The sequence below is a fragment of the Acomys russatus genome, chromosome 7 (assembly GCF_903995435.1).
Source record: "Acomys russatus chromosome 7, mAcoRus1.1, whole genome shotgun sequence".
Classification (NCBI taxonomy): Eukaryota; Metazoa; Chordata; class Mammalia; order Rodentia; family Muridae; genus Acomys; species Acomys russatus.
The window spans coordinates 53,282,128-53,301,594 of NC_067143.1; the positions used below are offsets into that span (position 1 = coordinate 53,282,128).

Here is a 19,467-nt window from a genome sequence, read left to right on the forward strand (position 1 = left end):
ATGCCGCCCCCCCCTTCTCCACCCCCGCCCCCACCCCCGGCCACTGGAAGGTGGGCATAAGAGATTTAGTACCCTGCGGCCCGCTGTCTGCCAAGAGGTCTGTTATCAGGGGCCCAAAAGCCATCAGGCCACTGCTGCCATTTCTCTACCTCCCGGTCACCCTCTGAAGATTCAGTTCACCAAGCAGGCTTTGGTTTTGCTGCGGTCCCCTTGGGCCCTCCCACCTGTGCCTGGCAGTGTTGGTGTGGCAAAACCACTGAGGCTTGGGGAAGGTGGACCTGGGCAGAGAGGGTTCAGAGAGCCAGCCCCTAGTGCCGCCACCTCATTCCCAGACACTTCTAAAGAGTGTGGGTTCAGAGGCTATGCCTGGGATTAGCTGTCACTTTCTCCCACACTGCTGGTGCATGGAAGGCCTGGGTATCTGAGGTCACCACACAGACCTGCACGTTTGTTTTGTTTTAGAAGATTTAATTTGTAGAATTCCTTCAGGGCCACTTGCCATCATGGCTACCTGCTTGACCCGAATTTGTTTTCTTTTACCAAACAGGGTTTCTCTGTGTAGCCCTGGCTGTCCTGGAACTCACTCTGTAGGCCAGACTGGCCTCGAACTCAGATCCACCTGTCTCTGCTGGGATTAAAGGCGTGTGCCCCTGCTGCTGCTGCTGCCACCCCCAGCCGTCTCTTCTTACTACTACTACTATTGTTATTATTTTGTTTTTGTTTTTTGTTTTTTGAGGCAGGACTTCTCTGGGTCGTCTTGGCTTCCTGGACTTGCTGTGTAGACCAGGCTGGCCTTGAACTCACAGAGATATGCCTGCCTCTGCCTCCCAGAGTGCTGGAGGCATGCGCCATTGCACCTGGCCCCGATTATTTTTATTTGCGGTACTAATGACTAAACCTAGGGCTCTACCACCAAGTTATAATTTTGTCCCATTCCCCACCCCCACCCCCCTTTTTTCCATCTGAGGCAAGGTCTTACTTTGTTGGCTGTGCTGGTTTTGAACTCAATATGTAGCCCAGGAAAGCCTTAAGCTTTGGGTCTTTCTGTGTCAGGCTCCCGAGTGGCTGGGATTGTAAGCCTTGTGCTACCATACCCAGCTTTCTGCTCATTTAAAATTGGCCATGATTTACAAACGTCTCAGAGCCCAGAGCCCTTCAGGAAAAAACACATCTATTTGTGAACCCACGGTGCTGACTCCTCATTTTTCTCTTAACACCTGTAAGAAAAGAACTCTGCATGGTGAAGGTGGGATGCAATATCTGAGGGCCCAGAGAGGGAATGCAGAGGGCACAGCAAGGAGCCCAGGGTGCCAGAGGCTTGAGACACTGGTTCTGGTGGGGACAGTCATTGGCTCACTCTGGCACCAGGTGAGTGATGGCCACTTACTGCTCCTGTTCGCATCAAGCTTATCAGCTGGGCGGTGGTGGCGCAGGCCTATAACCCTAGGACTTGGGAGGCAGAGGCAGGCAGATCTCTGTGAGTTCAAGGCCAGCCTGGTCTACAAAGTTAGTCCAGGACAGCCAAGGGTACATAGAGAAACCCTATCTCGAAAAACCAAAAACCAAAACAAAACAAACAAAAACAAATCAAACCAAACTAAACCAACAACAACAAAAACAAAAGCAAAAAGCATCAAGCTTATCCAGAGGAGCACATCAAAGGCCTCCCCTATTCTTCTGTGGCCCTCCCCTATTCTTCTGTGGCGCAGGACCAGTGACAGTGACAGACTGTCACACTCTGCTCTGGCCTGGCTCTAGAAAAATTGAGCTCCTGGTTTCAGCTCACACCGAGTAGATAGCACAAAGGGCTGAGCCTCTCAGGTTAGAGGGGCGGGCAGAGGAGTCAGTGGACAGATCTTGTACCAGGGTACAGAGTGGAACTTTGGGCCACTCTATTTCTGCACGGGGAGGCGGGGATAGAGCTCCCCAGTTCTGGGGCCCTGTGCTTTTGAGAACTAGTGCTAGTCTTTGGGAGAGGTGTGCGTAAGTGGCCGAGAGTGTGGGTGTGGAAGCTGCCAAATAGGGGTGTAGGAGGACCTCTCTCTGGCCAGGATGAGACTGAAGTGGAAATTTTACCAAATTCTGGCCAGCCTGTGAACCTTGAGCCTTTCAAATTGGTTCAACTTCCGGCTGGGTTTGCACACCCTCCCGGGAATGGAGTTGGGTGTGTGGAGGAGCCTTGCTATGCTCTTGGTTGTTGGGGGTTGCAAGTTGTGACCATCTCTTAAGTTATTGAGAGCTGTCATCCCTATCCCTGCTATACTCTTTGTCACCGGTGTGTGTGCCCACCTCTGAATCTCTGAAGTGGGGTGTGTGTGTGTGTGTGTGTGTGTGTGTGTGTGTGTGTGTGTGTGTGTGTGTGTGTGTGTGAACACGCTGTTACAGAAGCGTGTATCTGCAAGGGTGGGAGCGAGAAGTAGAGAAGCGGCTCATAGTTAACTTCCAGAATCCCTCTGGGCACCTCGTTCTTACTCCGAGAGAGCCCAGGCTACTTAGCTACTTAGCTATATTAGGGGTTACTCACCAGTCCCCAGTCCTCTGCTGGTCTACAGCACCTCCCGGACTTTGCCCCTTCCCCGGGGCTCCCGGGGGCGGGCGCTAGGACCCGGCAGGGCGGGGCGGGGCGGGGCTCGGTGCTCCCGCAGCTTTTACCTCCGCAGCTTGGAAAATACCGTGCAAGGCGAGCGGAGCCCCGGAGCCCCGAGCCTAGCGGGAGGGAGGAGGGCGGAGGGGGCGCGCGGGGCGGGGGGCACGGGGCGGGGCAGGGCCGGCGGCGGGACCCACTGCTCCTCCCCCCAGGGCCCCCGCGCGGCCCCCGGTCGCCCGGGCAGCGGAGGCAGCGGAGGCAGCGGCGGCGGCGGCGGCGGCGGAGGAGCTCGCACCCCGGCCCCGGGCCCCAGCAGAGCAGCCCGCACAGGTGAGACTCGGCCACCACGCCCCGCCCCCACCGCGGCCCCGCTTGCTCGCCGAGTTAGTTGAGCGAGTCCGGCCAGCACCGCGCGGGGACTCCGTTCCAGACCCGCACCTGCTATCTCCCCAGGGTCCCTCCGGGCTCCCGCGGGCTCCTGCACCCGCTACGCAGCAACCCCGCTGCCGCTCCTGGGAAGTGTGAGATCGCTTCTTGTGGAAGGGTGGACCCAGTGATTGTCCTGTGCAGGTCCACAGTCGCCTGGGGCCAGCACCTGCCCTTCTGATACTGTCCACTGGTCTGGGACCCCGGGTAGCCCCACCCGCGCCCCCAGCGCACTGACTCTGGTCCCCAAACCGGTCTTGCAGGTCCCAGGAAGGTGGCGTCAGCATCTGCAGCCGCGCCGACGTTGTCTGAGCCTCCGCGGAGGACCCAGGAAAGTCGGTCTAGGACCAGGGCCCCGGGCCTCTCCACGCTCCCTATGGAGAAGCCAGCTGCCTCAACAGAACCCCAAGGGTCTCGGCCCGCCTTGGGCCGCGAAAGTGTGCAGGTGCCTGATGACCAGGACTTCCGCAGCTTCCGGTCAGAGTGTGAGGCCGAGGTGGGCTGGAACCTGACCTACAGCAAGGCCGGAGTGTCTGTGTGGGTGCAGGCTGTGGAGATGGATCGGACTCTGCACAAGATCAAGGTAGGGTTGCCCTATGGTACCTGCAGCCTCCACTGCTCCTAAACTATCTTCTCCTCCAGACTCAGACTAGGGAGCCCATAGAGGGGTGCATCTGGGCACAGAGTCTTCTACTATAAACCAAGAGGAGGCATAGCCCCCCCCCCCCCATTTCACACTTGGGCGGTATGACTTACCTGGTTCACCCAACTCTGACCTAGGCATGCCTGTCTGTTTTGGGGGATGGGTGGTGGCCGGGCACACGTAGGGGAATAGTGTCTCTTAGGGATCCTTCTTTCAGAGTAGCTCCCACTTGGACCCCTAGTTTGATTCACTAGGCAGGAGAACCCCCCCTCCCCCACTCCTTCACACCTGGTTCTTTAGCCTGAGATGGGTCCTCTGTTCTACTTTCTGCACTCTTGCGTGGTGCCAAGGATGAGATTCCTTTCTACTTGATTCCTCTAGTCCTCCCTGCCCTTGCTCTGTGGCTCCACCAGGCTCTGAGTCTCCAAGCAGGCCTTCAAGGACTGTGGCTGGCTGGCAGCTCCTGAAGGCTCTCTTGCCCTGAGCCACACTGGGGGCGAACTAGGGAAGGCAGGGACTTAGGGTCAAGGGAAACCACTTCAGAAGGCACTGCCACCTCCCCTCCTCCCAACCCCATGACTCTCCTCTCTTGGTCCTGACAGGGCAGGCTTGGGGTTTGATGGGGTCAGAGATCCTGGTTGAGGTCCCCCCCCCCCCAACTGTCCTTCACACATGTGGTTTTGTTGTGAGTGACACATTGCAGGGTGTGAACTTCCCTTTAGAGGGCTCTTGAAAGGCGCCCTTCTGCTACTTCGGATCTGTCGAGGAAGCATTTCTGTTCTTAGGGGTCCCATCTGCCTAGAGTCTGGTCTGTGACTACTGGCCTTACACCAGAGCCTGAGGTGCTGACCTTTCCCCTCTGGCCCTATGCTTTTCTGCCTTGCCCCTATAGTTTTATTCACCTGTCCCCACATGGTTGGCTTTCTCTTCCTTCTGTCCCTTTGCCCTCTGTGACTGTCTCTGTATGCCCTGGCTGACTGACTGACTCTGGGTTTCCGTGTACACCTCCTTTCTGCCCAGGCATAAAGACCCTGGGCTGGAGCTTCTCCAAGGCCTTGCCTAGGTCTGACACTGAAGAGCAGGAAGGGAATGGCAGCTGGCAGTGTCCGTGTGTTGCTGTCTGCATACAAGGTCCTCCCCACAGTGTCCACCAGGGCAGTGATGGCAGGGAAAGATGGACGTGGAAACAGAGTAAAAGGTGGTGGACTGACTGAGAAAGGCTTAAAGCCAGCAGTGTGCTGGGGATGGGAAGTTTGGCATCCCCACAGGGCTGGCTCTCTAGGGAGTGTGTGTGTGTGTGTGTGTGTGTGTGTGTGTGTGTGTGTATGGGGGAGTGTGGATACTCCCACCCTTTGTCAACAGGGCGGAGCTGCCTCTTCCATCTGGCTTGGTTAATGAATAAACCTAGCCTTGCCCAGGACTGGAGTTGGCAGACCTAGGGACCAGGTTGCCTCAAACAGACCCCTTGTGGCTAGATGAAACTTAAGAATGGAGAATATTTGAAAAAGCTGCGTCTTGCTGGGTGGTGGTGGTGCAGGCCTTTAATCCCAGCACTTGGGAGGCAGAGGCAGGCGGAGTTTGAGGCCAGCCTGGTCTACAAAGTGAGTGCAGGACAGCCAAGGCTAAACAGGGAAACCCTGTCTCGAAAAAATTAAAAAAAAAGAAAAGAAAAGAAAAAAACCTGTGTCTGTGCTGAGCTACTGAGCAGGACATATGTTTTCTCCAACACAGGGAGTTCCAGTGCTTCACACACTGCACAGAGGATGAGGCACTAGACAGCCTCTTGTACAACCTGCTTTGTAATTCCTTCCTCCTACAGAAGGGTGCAGGTGAGGATACTGAGGACCAGAGAACATCAGGAGCCAGCCCATGGTCACATGGCTAAGTCTTGGGTGGCTGGGAAGCGGGGAAACAGCACCAGTGAGCTTAGAGCACTGATGGGTTAGTCTCCAAGTCTAATCTCATCCCCCTCCCCCCCCCCCCCCCAGACAGGGTCTCTCTGTGTAGCCTTGTCTGTCCTGGGCTCCCTTTGTAGACCAGGCTGGCCTTGAACTCACAGCAATCCACCTGCCTCTGCCTCCCGAGTGCTGGGATTAAAGGTGTGTGCCACCACGCCCAGCTTTCCAAGTCTAATCTTACTCTAACTTTTCTCCCACACTGCCTATAGTTTCTCACAGTAAAGGAGGTAAACAGAACCCAGGCCTAGGGAAGACACTGGCACCTTAGTTATGGGTACCACCAATGGCCAGTCTCCGTGCCTGGTCCTCTCAGCACAGCGGATGGAACTCTGAGCTTCCCACCCACAAATTCCAGGACTTCCCGGTGCCACACAGTTAATCCTGTTTCTGATAAGTGCCCTGCTTGCTTCCAGCCAAGCATTTTCTCTTGGTTATCTGATTTAGCCTCAGGCCAGTCTTCAGTTTGTCTCTGTTACTAAGAAAGAAACAGACCAAAAGAAAGGGCTGGACAGATGGCTCAGAGGTTAAGACCACTGTCAACTCTTCCAGAGGTTCTGAGTTCAATTCCCAGCAACCACATGGTGGCTCACAGCCATCTACAGTGAAATCTGGTGCCCTCTTTTGGCCTGCAAGTGCAGGCAGAACACTGTATACATAATATAAATAAATCTTAAAAAAAAAAAAAAAGGGCACAGGGTGTGGTGGCCCACACCTTTAATCCCAACACTCAGGAAAAGCAGAGGCAGGCAGATTACCGTGAGTTCAAAGACAGCTTGGTCCAAGTCAGCCTGGTCGAAGGGAGTCCAGGACAGCCAAAGCTACACAAAGAAACCCTATTTCGGAATTAAAACAAACAACCAAACAAACACCAACTCACCTACCCTCCACCTACAACTGGGACAGGAGTGCAACCCAGGCGAGCATATTCCAGAGTTGCTGGCCCTCTCTGATGAGTTTGAGTCCTTAGGCAACACTGGCCTTTAATCCCATCAATAACTCTTTGAAGAACTGAAGGACGTTATGTTTTCATCATCCCACTCTTATTTGATGGGATGACAAAGCTGAGGCCCAGCGGGGTGAGTGACTCTTTCCAAGGTCATAGATCAGGAAGAAGCCAGAGGACCAGGGATCACTGGGTCACTGCAGGAGGCATGGACTCAACCTCGGCTGTTTGTTGAAATTCTGTGTCCTCTTTTCCCTCCTCTCCTATACCAGCATGCCCTGTGCTCAGTAATTGTGTGTGTGTGTGTGGGGGGGGGGGGATGACACACCTTATTTACTTAATAGATTTCATCCTGCTCTTCTCCCTACCTGTGTCCAAAGGTTCCTGGAAGCCACCATGGCTCTGGGCCCAGCAGTCAGAGCCCAGGACAAAGGGAAGGGGCTGATCGAGGCTACCCCAATTCTTCTCCTCCCTCCTGGCCTCTAGCCTCGCCTGGCTTCTGGCCTGTGCTGGGCTCTAGGTTAGTGGACAGGTGGCAGACAGTGTCTCTTGTAAGACTAGGCCCTGTAACAGAGGCAGGTGCCGACTATGGACCCCAGAGACATGGCAGAGGGCTGCTCAGACTCCAGACTCAGGTTTCCCAGAGCACAGGCCCGCCTCCCCACACTGTGAGAAACAGGAAACATCTGTCAGTCATTCAACCAGGGAGCCATCAAGTTCTGGGATCCCTTTTGCTGTGTGTGATCACTTCGACTCTCTGCGTTCTCTGGTCATCTACCGTTGGGCCTTCCTGACTTGAAGGACCTCTGAGCTCAGCGCCTGGGCCAGGGCCCATGGTAGAAAGATGAGGGCAGCCCTGGCAGCTGTGCTCTTTGTGCTCAGGTCCTCCGATGCCCGCCATATGTCTCCATGTGGCAGGCAGAGGACGGCTCCTGGATTCGTCCTAATGTTTTCAGACCTTATTGGAGAGAGGGAAGACAATTCTAGGTGAGTTCAGGCTTACAGGGGTGTGAGCACACACAGAGGCAGGGGTAACCCTGGCAGGAACCAGAACCTATGACAAGAGCAGACTGGGTGTCAGGGGCTTGGGGGTGTGGAGGTAGAGCAATCGTTGAGAGAGTTCTTGAAGGTATATGAGAGACTCTTGCCACAGGAAGTAACTGATAATAGGGACCTGTTTTCTGACTTCTGGTCCTGTAGTCCTCCCCTCTCTAGTCATCCCTTCCTGGCCCTGGCTCACTGTCCACCTGTCCCATGCCATAGGCACCCGGGCTCCAGTCTCAAGCCAGTGTCCAGGTCTTAACCCTCATCTCATGAGCACTGCATTCTTCTGTGACATGTGGCTCGCTCAGGGGTCTCTGAGGACCTTTCTTACCTTTGAAGAGTCTGGCTCTTTGGGCTGGAGAGATGGCTCAGGGGTTAAGAGTACTAGCTGCTCTTTCAAAGGTTCTGAGTTCAATTCCCAGCAACCACATGGTAGTTGACAACCATCTGTAATGAGATCCAGTGCCCTCTTCTGGCCTGCAGGTGTTATATGCAAGCAGAACACTGTATAAATACATAATAAATAAATATGTAGCCTGGGACTCAAAGCTGTCCTGGGGCACATAGGGCCATTTTGAGGGGGTGTCTTCTTACTGAGTACCATCGTCCCATAGGGTTGGACTCATCAATCCAATGGAGTAGACATGGAAAAACGGAGGCTCTGAGCAGGAGTTCACTTGTGCCATACCAAACACAAGTGGCTGAAGCTGGATCAGAACTCAGGTCCTTGGCCTGGCTCAGCCCTGTTGACCCTTTCTGTCTCCAGAACCCTATGGAAGACTCACCCTCTGTCCTTGGGTCTCTCTGTGCTGTGTCATGGTGAGAAGACATCTTGGAGGGGACCCAACTGGGTAAAAGACCAGTTCTCACTATGTGATCTAAGGGGTCACTTCACCTTTCTGGGTCTGTTTTCTTATCTATGGTGGCAAGGGCGAGAATCGATAAGGGTTTAAGGTCAGGAGCTGGAGGTTCAGGTCCTAGTGTGGCCTTCGCCTCTCTAGCGTCTGTCTCTGTAGAGGTGATCCTGACCTTAGGCTTGGGGCAGGTGGTGGGAGTGCAGTGTAGCCCCTGGGGTAAGGATGGTCCACTAAGGCCTTGGTGCTCTATGCCAGCAAGGAAGGCCCCTGGATGAGCACACTGAATCCAGAGGTAGCTCTGAGGATTCCTGCCCCGGCTCTAGCCTTAAAGAAGAGGCTTCCACAGCTGGCCTGGGAAAGAGAGTCCCAGCAAGGTGCCCAGGCAGTTAGTAGTCTGTGCTGTGGGGAAGGCACACTGAAAAGGGGGATGGTCAGCGATGGCTGGAGGTGTTGAGGAAGCCTTTCTGGCCTGAGGTGAAGCTCTACAAGAGAACACAGGGTTCAAAGTCCTAGCTGTGTGGCCCTGGGCAGGCTGCTTCCACTTCCTCATCTGTTCAGCGTGGGCAGAGGTATGGACTTGGCCTGTGTTCTGTACCTCAGTTACTCATTTAGGGAACATCGCTGGTAGCCTCTCTCCACCTGGGCCTGTGCCGGAAGTAGAGAGCAGCCAGGAATCGAGGGGCTCCCAGCTGAACCCAGAGCGGCCACTGAGCTGGCCAGTCTTGGGGGTCAGGGAAGGCTTCCTGGAGTATGATGCCTCAGGCGTGGCTTTGGAACTGAAGGGAGAGAGAGTAGTTTCACAGCATTAGGAACATTGTGCAGACCCAAAGAGGAGTAAAGGTTGGGATGGGCAACACAGGACAGGGCACTGGGAGAGATTCCTTGGTTGACAACGAAGCAGAAAGTGATAAGAAAGCCAGGCTGCCGGGCGTGGTGGTGCACGCCTTTTATCCCAACACTCGGGAGGCAGAGGCAGACAGATCGCTATGAATTCAAGGCCAGCCTGGTCTACAAAGCGAGTCCAGTATAGCCAAGGCTTAACACAGAGAAAACCCTGTCTTGCAAAACCAAAAATAGAAAGAAAGCAAGAAAGCCAGACCAGGCTTTTGGCTTTCTGGAACTCTAGGGGGTCTTATAGTACCCGGTTTTTGCTGTCAGAGAGGCTGCACATGTCTGGGCTATAGTACCAAGGCTATACCAAAGCAAGGGCTGTGGGCATTGCTACTTGGGATCAACCCAGAGAGATTAGAAGGAATGACAAAATGCAAACTGACTTGCAGAACAGGCTGAGGTGGAAGGTGGTCGGATGGACATCCCCTTGTGGTCCCTGCCTTGACAGTAGGTGTGGTGGTGGTGGGGGGGGGCCCAGGCTATGTCCCCGCTGGGGGTAGGGGAGCCCATAGCTCCTCAGCTGACTTAGTACCCCCCACCCCCAGCTCCCTGGGCTCCTGCTTTTAAACTTTAACAAGCATCAGCTCAGTTTCCAGCCGAGAGTGTTTAAAGTTTCAGGAGATGAGAGAAAGGAGCAACTGGGTCCTCTTTCTTTCCTTGTGCTTCTGTGTCTGTCTGGACCACCTGGAGCCAGGGCCTTGGGTACTGTGACCCTGGAGACTTGGTTTTCTGTGGACCTAGGCTGGGCCTCTCTAGACTGTTCCCACAGGCCTGAGTGCTAGGTTGCTAATAAGCATAGGTGGGAATAGCACCCAATCAAAGCCCAGACCCTTTACCGGAGCAGATGGTCACCCTCTGGCTACAGGTAGAGGGACACAGCTCACAGCAGGTGTCAGGTTGGCGTGTTCCTAACACTCTCAGTGCTCTTGATGTCCCCTTCTAGCATGCTTATGTTGGTGTAGATACTGTAGGTCCCCATAGAGACTCAAAACCATGGGAATAGAGTCCCATCCCAAATACACATTCTTGTCACCTGCCATTAAGTGGAGCCTGTGGCCAATGGCTCAGGGCAGCTGGTACTTTCTTTGGAGCTTTATTATATCATTTGTCTGTCCATCTGTCTGTCTGTCTGTCTGTCTGTCTATCTATCTATCCATCTATCTATCTATCTATCTTAGGCTGCATGTGTATGTGCACATATGCACACACATGCATATGCCATGGCAGGAGTGTGGAGGTCAGAGGGCAACGTGATGAAGTTGGTTCTCTCCTTCCACTATTGAGGTTCCAGAGCTTGAACTCTGGTCCTCAGTCTTGGTAGTAGATGCCCTTATTTGCTGAGCTGTCTTCCTGGCCCTCTCTGGCCTCTTCCTACCTTTCAGCCTGGCCTCCCATAAGGCAGGCACATACACATCTCTAGATCTCTCTGTCCTGGGGAAGGTATACAGTGTCTGCAGAGGTGGGAAGCCGGGAGTGACTCCTGCTCTGATCTACATGTGGCTCTTGGGCCATGTAATCTTGCTGTGTTTCTGTCACAATGCTCCCCAAAGTCCCCTCCATCATTTCCTGGACCCTAATCTATGTCTTTGAACCTTTCTAGATGTCCTGGGACCTAGAATGGATGAGAGGCGAAAAGACTTGGTAGAGAGGCCTGGTAGCTGGAGGTGTTGTGTCTCCCCTGTGTATCTCCAGCATGCTTGCACACATTCATTCATACATGCATTTAATCAGAGTCCATACATTTAAGGAGTGCATACTATATGCTGAGCATAGTGTTATAATGTGGGATTTTGACACCAAATCACGCTTATCAGACCCTGTTGTTATGAGGTTCATATCCTGACAGGGAGCCAAGCAAAACAGAAGCAAACAACTGAAGACGGTAGCAGAGGGTGGCTCTGTTCTGAGCACAGGGTAATGTGATGGGGGTGGAGGATTCAATGTCCGGGCTTCTGTGTATGGAACTGGACTGTGGGTGGCTGTCTGTGATGCAGCCTTCAGATGAGTGGACTGTGAACACCTCTCCCTGCGCCCCCCCCTTCCCCAAAGTAGGGACAAGGTTCCCCAAACCCAAGCAGGCACCTGAGATGCTTGGGTCATTCCACATTGAATGCATGTGTGTGCCAAGTGTGAGCCTGTGTGTTTCTGTGGCTGGCATTACTGTGTGTGTGTGTGTGTGTGTGTGTGTGTGTGTGTGTGTGTGTGAGTCACGCCCCCTCACTGCAGGAGCAGAGTTGTCTCTGATCCAATTATGTCTGCTCAGCTGTCTCCTGGCAGCTCCTGCCCCCTGGTGCAGCACTGGCTCTGCCATGGCTTCCCCTTCCTTCTCCTTCCGAGCCCCCCTCCTGTGTCTGTCTCTGGCTTCTCTCTGGCTCTCAGGCTCTCCCTTTTCCCACCCCGTCTCTGTTCTCTTCTCCCTGGCTGGGAACTGCCTGTGTCCCTGATGACTCTACTTGGCTCTTTTCTCTATTTTTCCTTCTTTTCTTGTCTCAGTTTATTCGTTTAGCAAATCTCTTCTGTCGTCTATTGTGTTGGGGATATGGAGACAGGTCAGACCTGGGATCTCCTCTTCAGAGAGACTCCAGGCCTGGAGGAGAGACAGGGAGAGCCTTCACAGGAGCGCTGGGACAGACAAAGAGCTGGGACTGCCACCAGTGACTGACTGGCCTGCGGATGGGAGCAGGGGTGAGACGGGAGCAGTGCCCAGGCCTAGCCAGATTCTGGAGGTCTGTGAGCTCCTAGATGGGGCAGATGTCCACATGGGGCCAGGACAGTCGGATTCGATCATGAAGCAGGAAAGGTTAGAGGCTTTCCAGCTTGGCAGTGCCACTGTCTGTTGCAGTGCTTAGAAAACTCCCTGGCTTCAGGGACCCACTGACTTGGAAACCTGGAGACCCGAGAGGAGGATGTGGCTGCAGAGGCCAAGCAGTGATGGTGGGGCAGAGAGGACTTGCCAAGAAGGCTGTGGTTCAACAGGGCTAGGAAAAAATAGGAGAGGAAGGAATTGGTCCGGAGCCAAGCTCAGGTTCCAGGCACTGAAGGGAAGCAGGCACTTGGGTCAGCTAACAAGCCTAGCTCTGGACGTGGGAACCCAGTGGCCTGGGGGGCTCTCTAGGGCTTGATGCCCAGGAGCCTCCTTAGGAAGAAGGCTCGTGCTTGCTAGATCTTTAGGGGTCATCATCCCTGGTGGTCCCTGACATCCAGGAGAGTGTTGGTCATTATCTGTCTCAGTGTCCAATGGCAGCCCGATCCTGCTTTGTCTTACTTCACTGGCCCCCTCCCCTCACCCCATTTTCTACCTTCACAGTACATCTCTCCCATCAACACCCCCCCCCCTCTATCTGTCTCCCCTGTCCTCAGGGTAGGAATGGAAATGCAGGAGGTTAGCTTCTGCAGCCTTCCCCCCCGCCACCCCCCAATTGCTGCTCAGAGCTGGGCCTGCTGCTGAAGCTGGGGGTGGGGGGTGGTGTCCAGGGAAGCTGCTGGAGACCCGTGGGAGGGAGGGCACCAGGCAGAGCAGGGATGAGTCACCCAGCCCTGGATGGAGAGCAGCAGAGAAGGGCCTGGGTGGGCCCTCGCAGCGAGCTCTGCATACAGAAGATGTGGCAGGACATCTCTCATCCACCATTTCTTGGGGGGGGGGGGCGCCGTTTCAGAGAAAAGTTGAGTTGCAAGTAGTTGCTGTCAGACCCCTCCCCTTTAGAGGAGAAGGCTGTGGGGACCAGTGGCCATTTTGCAGGTGTGAACACTGAGTTGGAATTGGGGGACAGAGACTTTGTAATCTGCTCACAGCATGTGTGGTCTCTATACCCTTCCAGTAGGCTTACCCCAAACAAAGCTAGCCCTATCTCCCCTCCCCATTACACACATACCCGATAAGGTCCAGCCTCCAGCATGGACAGTCCCCATCCGGCCAAATGCTAGCCCTCCTGGCATTCCTTGCCTCACTCACAGAACAGAGCCTGATTATTAGGGACCAGGCCCAGGGGTGGACTTTAGGTTACACTGGCTCTAGGCAGGTTCCTCCCCGTCATTTTTCCGAGCCGCCACTCACTAAGGGACACTGACTTCCCATAGAACAGGCAGGAGCTGTCAGGCCACTAGCACGGAACCTGGCATAGCAAGCACTCCATTAACAGTTGCTGAATGGATGAATGAGTGAATGGGCTGAGTACCCAAGGGACAGCTCCATTTCCTGCCTTATCCTTGTTCACTCGGGGTGACTCAGGTTACCTCATGCAGCTGCATGCACCTCTCCTCCCTCCCCTGAGCCAGCCGCTACTGATTCCCAGCTTGTACCACCAGCCTCTGCCAAGAGCCTCTTCCACAGTTCACCTGGGCGCTACCTGCCCATCTGGCTTTTGTTTAGGATTTGGCTTTGCCATCTCCTCCCTCCCCTCCCCCCTGCCGCTTAGCCTGTAGTTCCTCTTTCTTCTGGCTCTGCTCTGACCCTGCAGGGCCATCATTGCTTGCTTCCTGTCCTGGCCCAAGAGCGAGTGGCCTAAGACCCCTCTGGTTCGTCAGTCTCTATGGTGATCAGTGGCCAGAAAGCCAGATACCTCTGAGCATTTCCAGGTAACCTTTGTGTCAGCCCACAGTGGCAGGCCGTAGCCTGGCTGGGCCTGGGCTTTCAGGTCCAGGGAACAAGGCCTTAGAGGTTCTGCACAGAACAGCGTCCACAACTTCAACTTCTATTACTGTTACTTCTTTGTCTCCTCTTCCTCACCTTTTCTTTTCTTTTCTTTTCTTTCTTTTTTTTTTTTTTTTTTTTTTGTTATTTTTGAAATAACAAAGCCTTGGCTGTCCTGGATCTCCCTCTGTAGACCAGGCTGGCCACGAACTCAGAGATTACCCATCTCTGCCTCCAGTGCTGCCACCACCACCTGACCTGGACAGAACTTCTAACTTGGATACCAAAGTGTTTGCTGTGTTTTGTGTTTTGTGTTTTGTTTTGTTTTTGGACAGATCTCACTATAGCCAGGATGGCATCAAACTAATTTTTCTCCTGCACTAGCTTCCTATGTACTTGGGTTATAGGTATACAAGCTGAATGGCGTTTCCATATTTCATATATATTATAGCAATAGTGAAAAATAATCTAAAAATTAGAACCTAGGGGAAGTAGCACATGCCCTGAAGTCCAGCAACTATGGATGCTGAGGCAGGAGGAGCGTCAGGAGGAGGATGGGGGGGTGCTATGTTGTTTATTGGCCCTTGGCAGACTGCTTGCCCAGCATGTACACACATGGAGCCTGTGTTTGCTTCTCAGCACTGCATCGACTGGGTGTAGTGGTACAAGCCTATGATTTCTACACTTGGAGGTACAGACAGAATAAGAAATCTGACGTGATCTTTGGCTGTGTAGCAAGTCCAAGGCTAGGCTGGTCTACATGAGACTGTCTCAAAAAAAAAGTTGTTTTTTTTTTTTTTTTTTAAATTTAAAACAAAAACAAAAACCTTAAAGCCTGGTTTCCTGAGAGGAACGTTCCTGGGACCCCTTCCAGCTCTTTTTCAAAGGTGCTAGTAATCTGTACATAGTTGAAACCATGCACAGTTTGTGTTCTGTTTTGTTCATTTAAATTAGCATTGGTGGATGTTGCTCATATCAGTAGAGTTATTAATTCATGAACATTTCTGCCAGCTGGTTTCCACCAGGCCTGTTCTGGGCTCTGAGGGTTGCAGAGCAGTGAGGCCACCCCTGTCCTGGAGTCGTGGGGGAGGGAGGGTGTGGACAACGCGGCCCTTGATGGCTGTGCAGTCATCAGGGTGATGTGTCATTCTGAACGGAACTGGCCTTGCTTGTGCTGTTCTCCGATATAATTTTTCTAATTACAAATTCAATAATATACTCATGAATATTGTAACAGAACTTTTCTTATTTTGTTTTTTCCTGAGCTTAGTCTTTTTTTTTTTTCCCCCTGAGTACTGGTGATTGAACTCAGGCCCTCATGCAGGCTGGACAAACATTCTACCACTGAGTCAGTTCTTTGTGTTAGGTGCACATGCATGTGTGTGTGTTTACATGTATGTGTACAGAGGGCAGAGAAAGACCTTGGCTATCACACCTCAGACACCATCTACCTTGTTTTTTTCTTCTTTGGTTGCTGTCCTAGTGTCTCTCATGGCCTGGAAATTGGCAGGTAGACTAGGGATCTGCTTGTCTCCATCTCTGGAAGTGCTGGGATGACAAGTATGGGCTACTGCCTTAAAAAAAAATATTATCATTAGATTCTCTGTGTATTGGTGTTTTGCCTACATGTATATCCATGTAACATGTGCCTGTGTAGGCCAGAAGAGGTGCCAGATCTCCTGGGACTAGAGTCATAAATGGTTATGAGCTCCATGTGGGTGCTAGGAACTGAACTTAGGTCTTCTGGAACAGCAAGCACTCTTAACTGCCATGCCATCTCTTCAGCAGCCCCACCCCTTTAACATCGGTTCTGAGGATCAAACCTGTTTCCTGAAAAAAAATCCAAGTATTTTAAGTATTTTACCAACTGAGCTATATCCTCACAGCCTCATAATCTTTTTAGTCTGTGAGTGTGTGTATATGTGTGTGCATGTGGGTCTCTGTGTGTACATTTGCATGTGTGTACATGCATGTGTGCCTGTGCATGTGCACGCATGTATGTGCATGTTTGTGTGTGCGCCTATTTACTCACCTGTGAGTGTATGCAAAGGTAGAGGCCAGAGGTGGATAGCTCTTATTTTCTTCTTTTGCTCTTCATCTTGGATCTTGAGACTGTGCTTACAATCTCCCTGCCTTAGCCTCTCAAGTTGCTGGGATTTTACAGCTGTGTCAACCAGGCCTGGCTTGACAAAATTATTTTCTAGAGTAGCAGAGCTAGTTGTTACTGTCGCCGTGTAGCATTCCTTTCCTTGGGTGGTGGGGCTGCTGAGGGCCTGATCCAAGCCTTGCCCTCATTCTATCACTAAGCTATACCCAGAACCCCATGTAACACTGTTGTCACACCCTTATAAGGAGTATGTATTTCATATAATAGTGGGTATACTCATGTTGATGAGTATAAATAATTACCTCAATATTTTTCAGATTATTATTATTATTGGTTTTTCTTTCTTTTCTTTTTTTTTTTTTTTTTTTTCAAGACAGGATTTCTCTTTGTACCCTTGACTATCCTGGACTCACTTTGTTTTGTTTTGTTTGCTTGCTTGTTTTTTGAGACAGGGTTTCTCTGTGTAGCCTTGGCTGTCCTAGACTCACTTTGTAGACCAGGTTGGCCTTGAACTCACAGCGATCCACCTGCCTCTGCCTCCCAAGTGCTGGGATTAAAGGCGTGCTCTACCACTGCCCAGCCTAATTTATTTTATTATTATATATAGTGGTCTGTCTGCATGTACACCTGCAGGCCAGAAGAGGGCATCAGATTACATTATAGATGGTTGTGAGCCACCATGTGGTTGCTGGCAATTGAACTCAGGACCTTTGGAAGAGCAGGTGGTGCTCTCAACCACTGAGCTATCTCTCCAGCCCTATTATTCGTTTTTCGAGACAGAGTTTCTCTGTGTAGTCCTGGCTGTTTTGGAACTCACTTTGTAGACCAGGCTGGTCGACAACTCACAGAGATTTGCCTGTCTCTGCCTCCCTAGTGCTGGGATCAAAGGTGTGCGCTACCATGTCCGGCTCAGATTTTTTTTTTTTTTTGAGACAGTGGTTTCATAATGTTGCCCAGCCTCCTTTTCAAAAGACATCTCACCCATTCCTCCAGCCTTCTAAAAAGCTAAGACCATTTTAACTAGCTCATTTACTTTTTTTTTTTGGACTACCAGAACTATCAAAGATCTTAAAAACAAGCTCCAGATTGTCCCTGGACCTGCCTCTTGGTATTTCTAATCCACCCCAACCCCTCTACTCTTTTGTCAGAGGACTTTTCCTCAAAACAACAAATTTGCAAGCACCCAAGGGTTTTCCCCGCCGCTGCAGGTGTCTGATTTGAACTAGAACACTGAGTCACCAGCCGACGATGGCCAGCATTGTGAGTTAGAGTAGGGCTATACAGGCTCCACCTCTCTCTCTGGGCCCCATTCAGGACACGGGCCTTAACTGAGCACTTGCTATATGCCAGGGGCTGCCATGATCAGGGGCCATAGAACTGCAGGCAGCAGAATGCAGTGTTCGTCTACTTCTGACAGAACAGTTGCCTGGAGTGGGAGAGGACAGGAGGTGTGGGACACAGCTCAGCCTGAGAGGGCAAGACAGCAGATGCGTTAGCAAAAGAGCCAGTGAGGGACTGTCTTGGGAGGCATCTGGGCCAGACCTTACCACTCATTTTGGCAGGACCGACAGACAGATCTTTCCTCTTCCCTCTTGCTAACCACTGTGGGAAGGTCTTAGGAGTTTCTGTTCTGGGGACCTCAGAAGCCCAAGGCAAGAGTAGGCCCTCCTGAAGATTTGCCTGGGCCTGATTTCCTGTGGAAAGGTCAAAGCAGAAGGACAGCCAGTGCAGAGAGGGCCAAAGGACCTGCTGTGCGGCCTGTGCAGTTAGGGCAGGGCCTGCCTGAAGGTCATGAAGGGTAATTGGCTTGAACCTTGCAGGTCTTCCTATAGCAAGTGTTCACCTGTTTGTCCACTTAACCTCTCAGCATTTTTTGCATTCAAAAAAAAAAAAAAAGCAAAACCCTTTACACCGTGTCTTTGTGTACCTTGCACATTGGAGCTTAGCAGGAAGGGACGCCTTGGGCACGGCCAGAGAGCACAGGGAAGAGCAGGAGGTTTGAAGTCAGTAGAAGGCACATACTGAAGGCTTTCTGTACAAGTCTCCTTTAATCCCCACAGCTCCCTCCAGGGAAGGGTGATCCTTCTTTGACAGGTGCAGATGCTGGGGCTTAAAGCTCCTTTGCTCAAGCTAAGGCTACATAGCCAGGGTGTAGCAAGGGGTGGATTTGTCCCATGCACGCAGTCCAGAGCTGCTGGGTAAACTGAGAGCCGGTGGGGGCCCCTGGCAAGGCACTGTGATGGCTCTCTCCAAGGGACTTCTGAGTCACAGCCCCAGCACCAGTTTCAAAAAAGCCTTGCCTTTGAGCTTGGTGAGGTGTGGTAAAGTGAGCCAGACGATGAATCCGCCAGCTGCTCCTGTCTGGCCAGGATCCCTCCATAATGTCACAATCGCTGTATTGTGCGTTCCTTAGCCAACACTCTCCAGTTGCCAGCATGCTTGCTTTGCAGTCAGGAGCCCGTGGACTCTGGTTCTCTGCTCCGGTGCTGTATAACCTTGGGCCATCATTATACCCCTGTGAGCCTCTTTCAGCATATGCATTGGAAGGTTGTGGGTGGTGTGTACACAGGACACAACACGGTGGCCTCTCCATTTGATAAATTCCTGCTTCCCCAGAGCCCATGGTATAGGTGCTTCTGCCTGGTATGTGAATGATGTGTCTGACAGCGCCTTGGAGCACTCAGTGGTGGCTGCTGAGCGGCTGGTGATTGGCCAGGGCTGTTATGGACTCAGCCTCAGTCGGGGAGCCATCTTCTGGTTTGAACCTGGCTCTGTTGGGAGGGGTTGCCTACTTAATGGTTACTTCACAGGACTGTCTGCTTAGACACTATATTTTGTGTTAAGTTAGTGGGGTCTTCCCTTACATTTTTCTGGGCCTCGGTTTCCCCAAGTGGTGATTTTAAGCGTGGTAGTCAAAGACATCATCTGTGGGGCTGGAGAGATGGCTCAGCGGACCCTGGTTCAATTCCGAGTACCCACATGGCAACTCACAACTGTCTGTAACTCCAGTTCCAGGGGGTTTGATATCCTCACATAGACATAGATGCAGGCAAAATACCAATGCACACAAAAATAAATAAAATCACTTTAAAAAAAAATCATCATCTGTTTTCCAAGGGCTGGGGTACTGGAGACCACCGTGTAAGGTCTTAGCAGAAGGGTCCACCACAGACAGGGATGGTTATGGGTCTGTGTGTCCCAGTCAGTGGTGGTTAAGGCTAGGACAAAGCCTCTTGGATGGGACCTGACTTCCTATCCTAACTCAGGTCAGCAGCTGGGCTTAGGAAACCCTGTTGTCCCCCTCAGTGATGAGCTTGCATCTCCAGAGCTGGACCAGGGGGCTTCTTCAGAGTTCTGAAAGAGGTGCGGGCCTCTGATCTC

The 19,467-nt window shown here is 52.3% G+C and overlaps 2 protein-coding genes across 2 annotated transcripts in view; both read left to right on the forward strand.

Moving 5' to 3' along the window:
• On the forward strand, positions 1–3,325 carry LOC127191971 (actin nucleation-promoting factor WASL-like). Its single transcript, XM_051149326.1, has 3 exons — positions 1–50; positions 2,800–3,108; positions 3,277–3,325. The coding sequence occupies exons 1-3, from the start codon at positions 1–3 to the stop codon at positions 3,323–3,325; spliced, it is 408 nt and encodes a 135-aa protein (XP_051005283.1).
• The window catches only part of Stard10 (StAR related lipid transfer domain containing 10), a 27,245-nt gene continuing 10,911 nt past the window's right edge, over positions 3,134–19,467 (forward strand). The window contains exons 1-2 of the mRNA XM_051149069.1: positions 3,134–3,157; positions 3,277–3,596. Coding sequence (XP_051005026.1) covers positions 3,390–3,596 — 207 coding nt within the window. The 5' untranslated portion in view covers positions 3,134–3,157; positions 3,277–3,389. The remainder of the gene's footprint in view (positions 3,158–3,276; positions 3,597–19,467) is intronic.

Excerpts from the sequence above, each read along its gene's own strand:
- LOC127191971 (XM_051149326.1), top strand. The coding sequence starts at position 1 with ATGCCGCCCCCCCCTTCTCCACCCCCGCCCCCACCCCCGGCCACTGGA. Across the intron at positions 51-2,799 it reads CCACCCCCGGCCACTGGAAG|GGCCCCCGCGCGGCCCCCGG; the intron begins GTGGGCATAAGA and ends TCCTCCCCCCAG. Across the intron at positions 3,109-3,276 it reads CGCTGCCGCTCCTGGGAAGT|GTCCCAGGAAGGTGGCGTCA; the intron begins GTGAGATCGCTT and ends CCGGTCTTGCAG.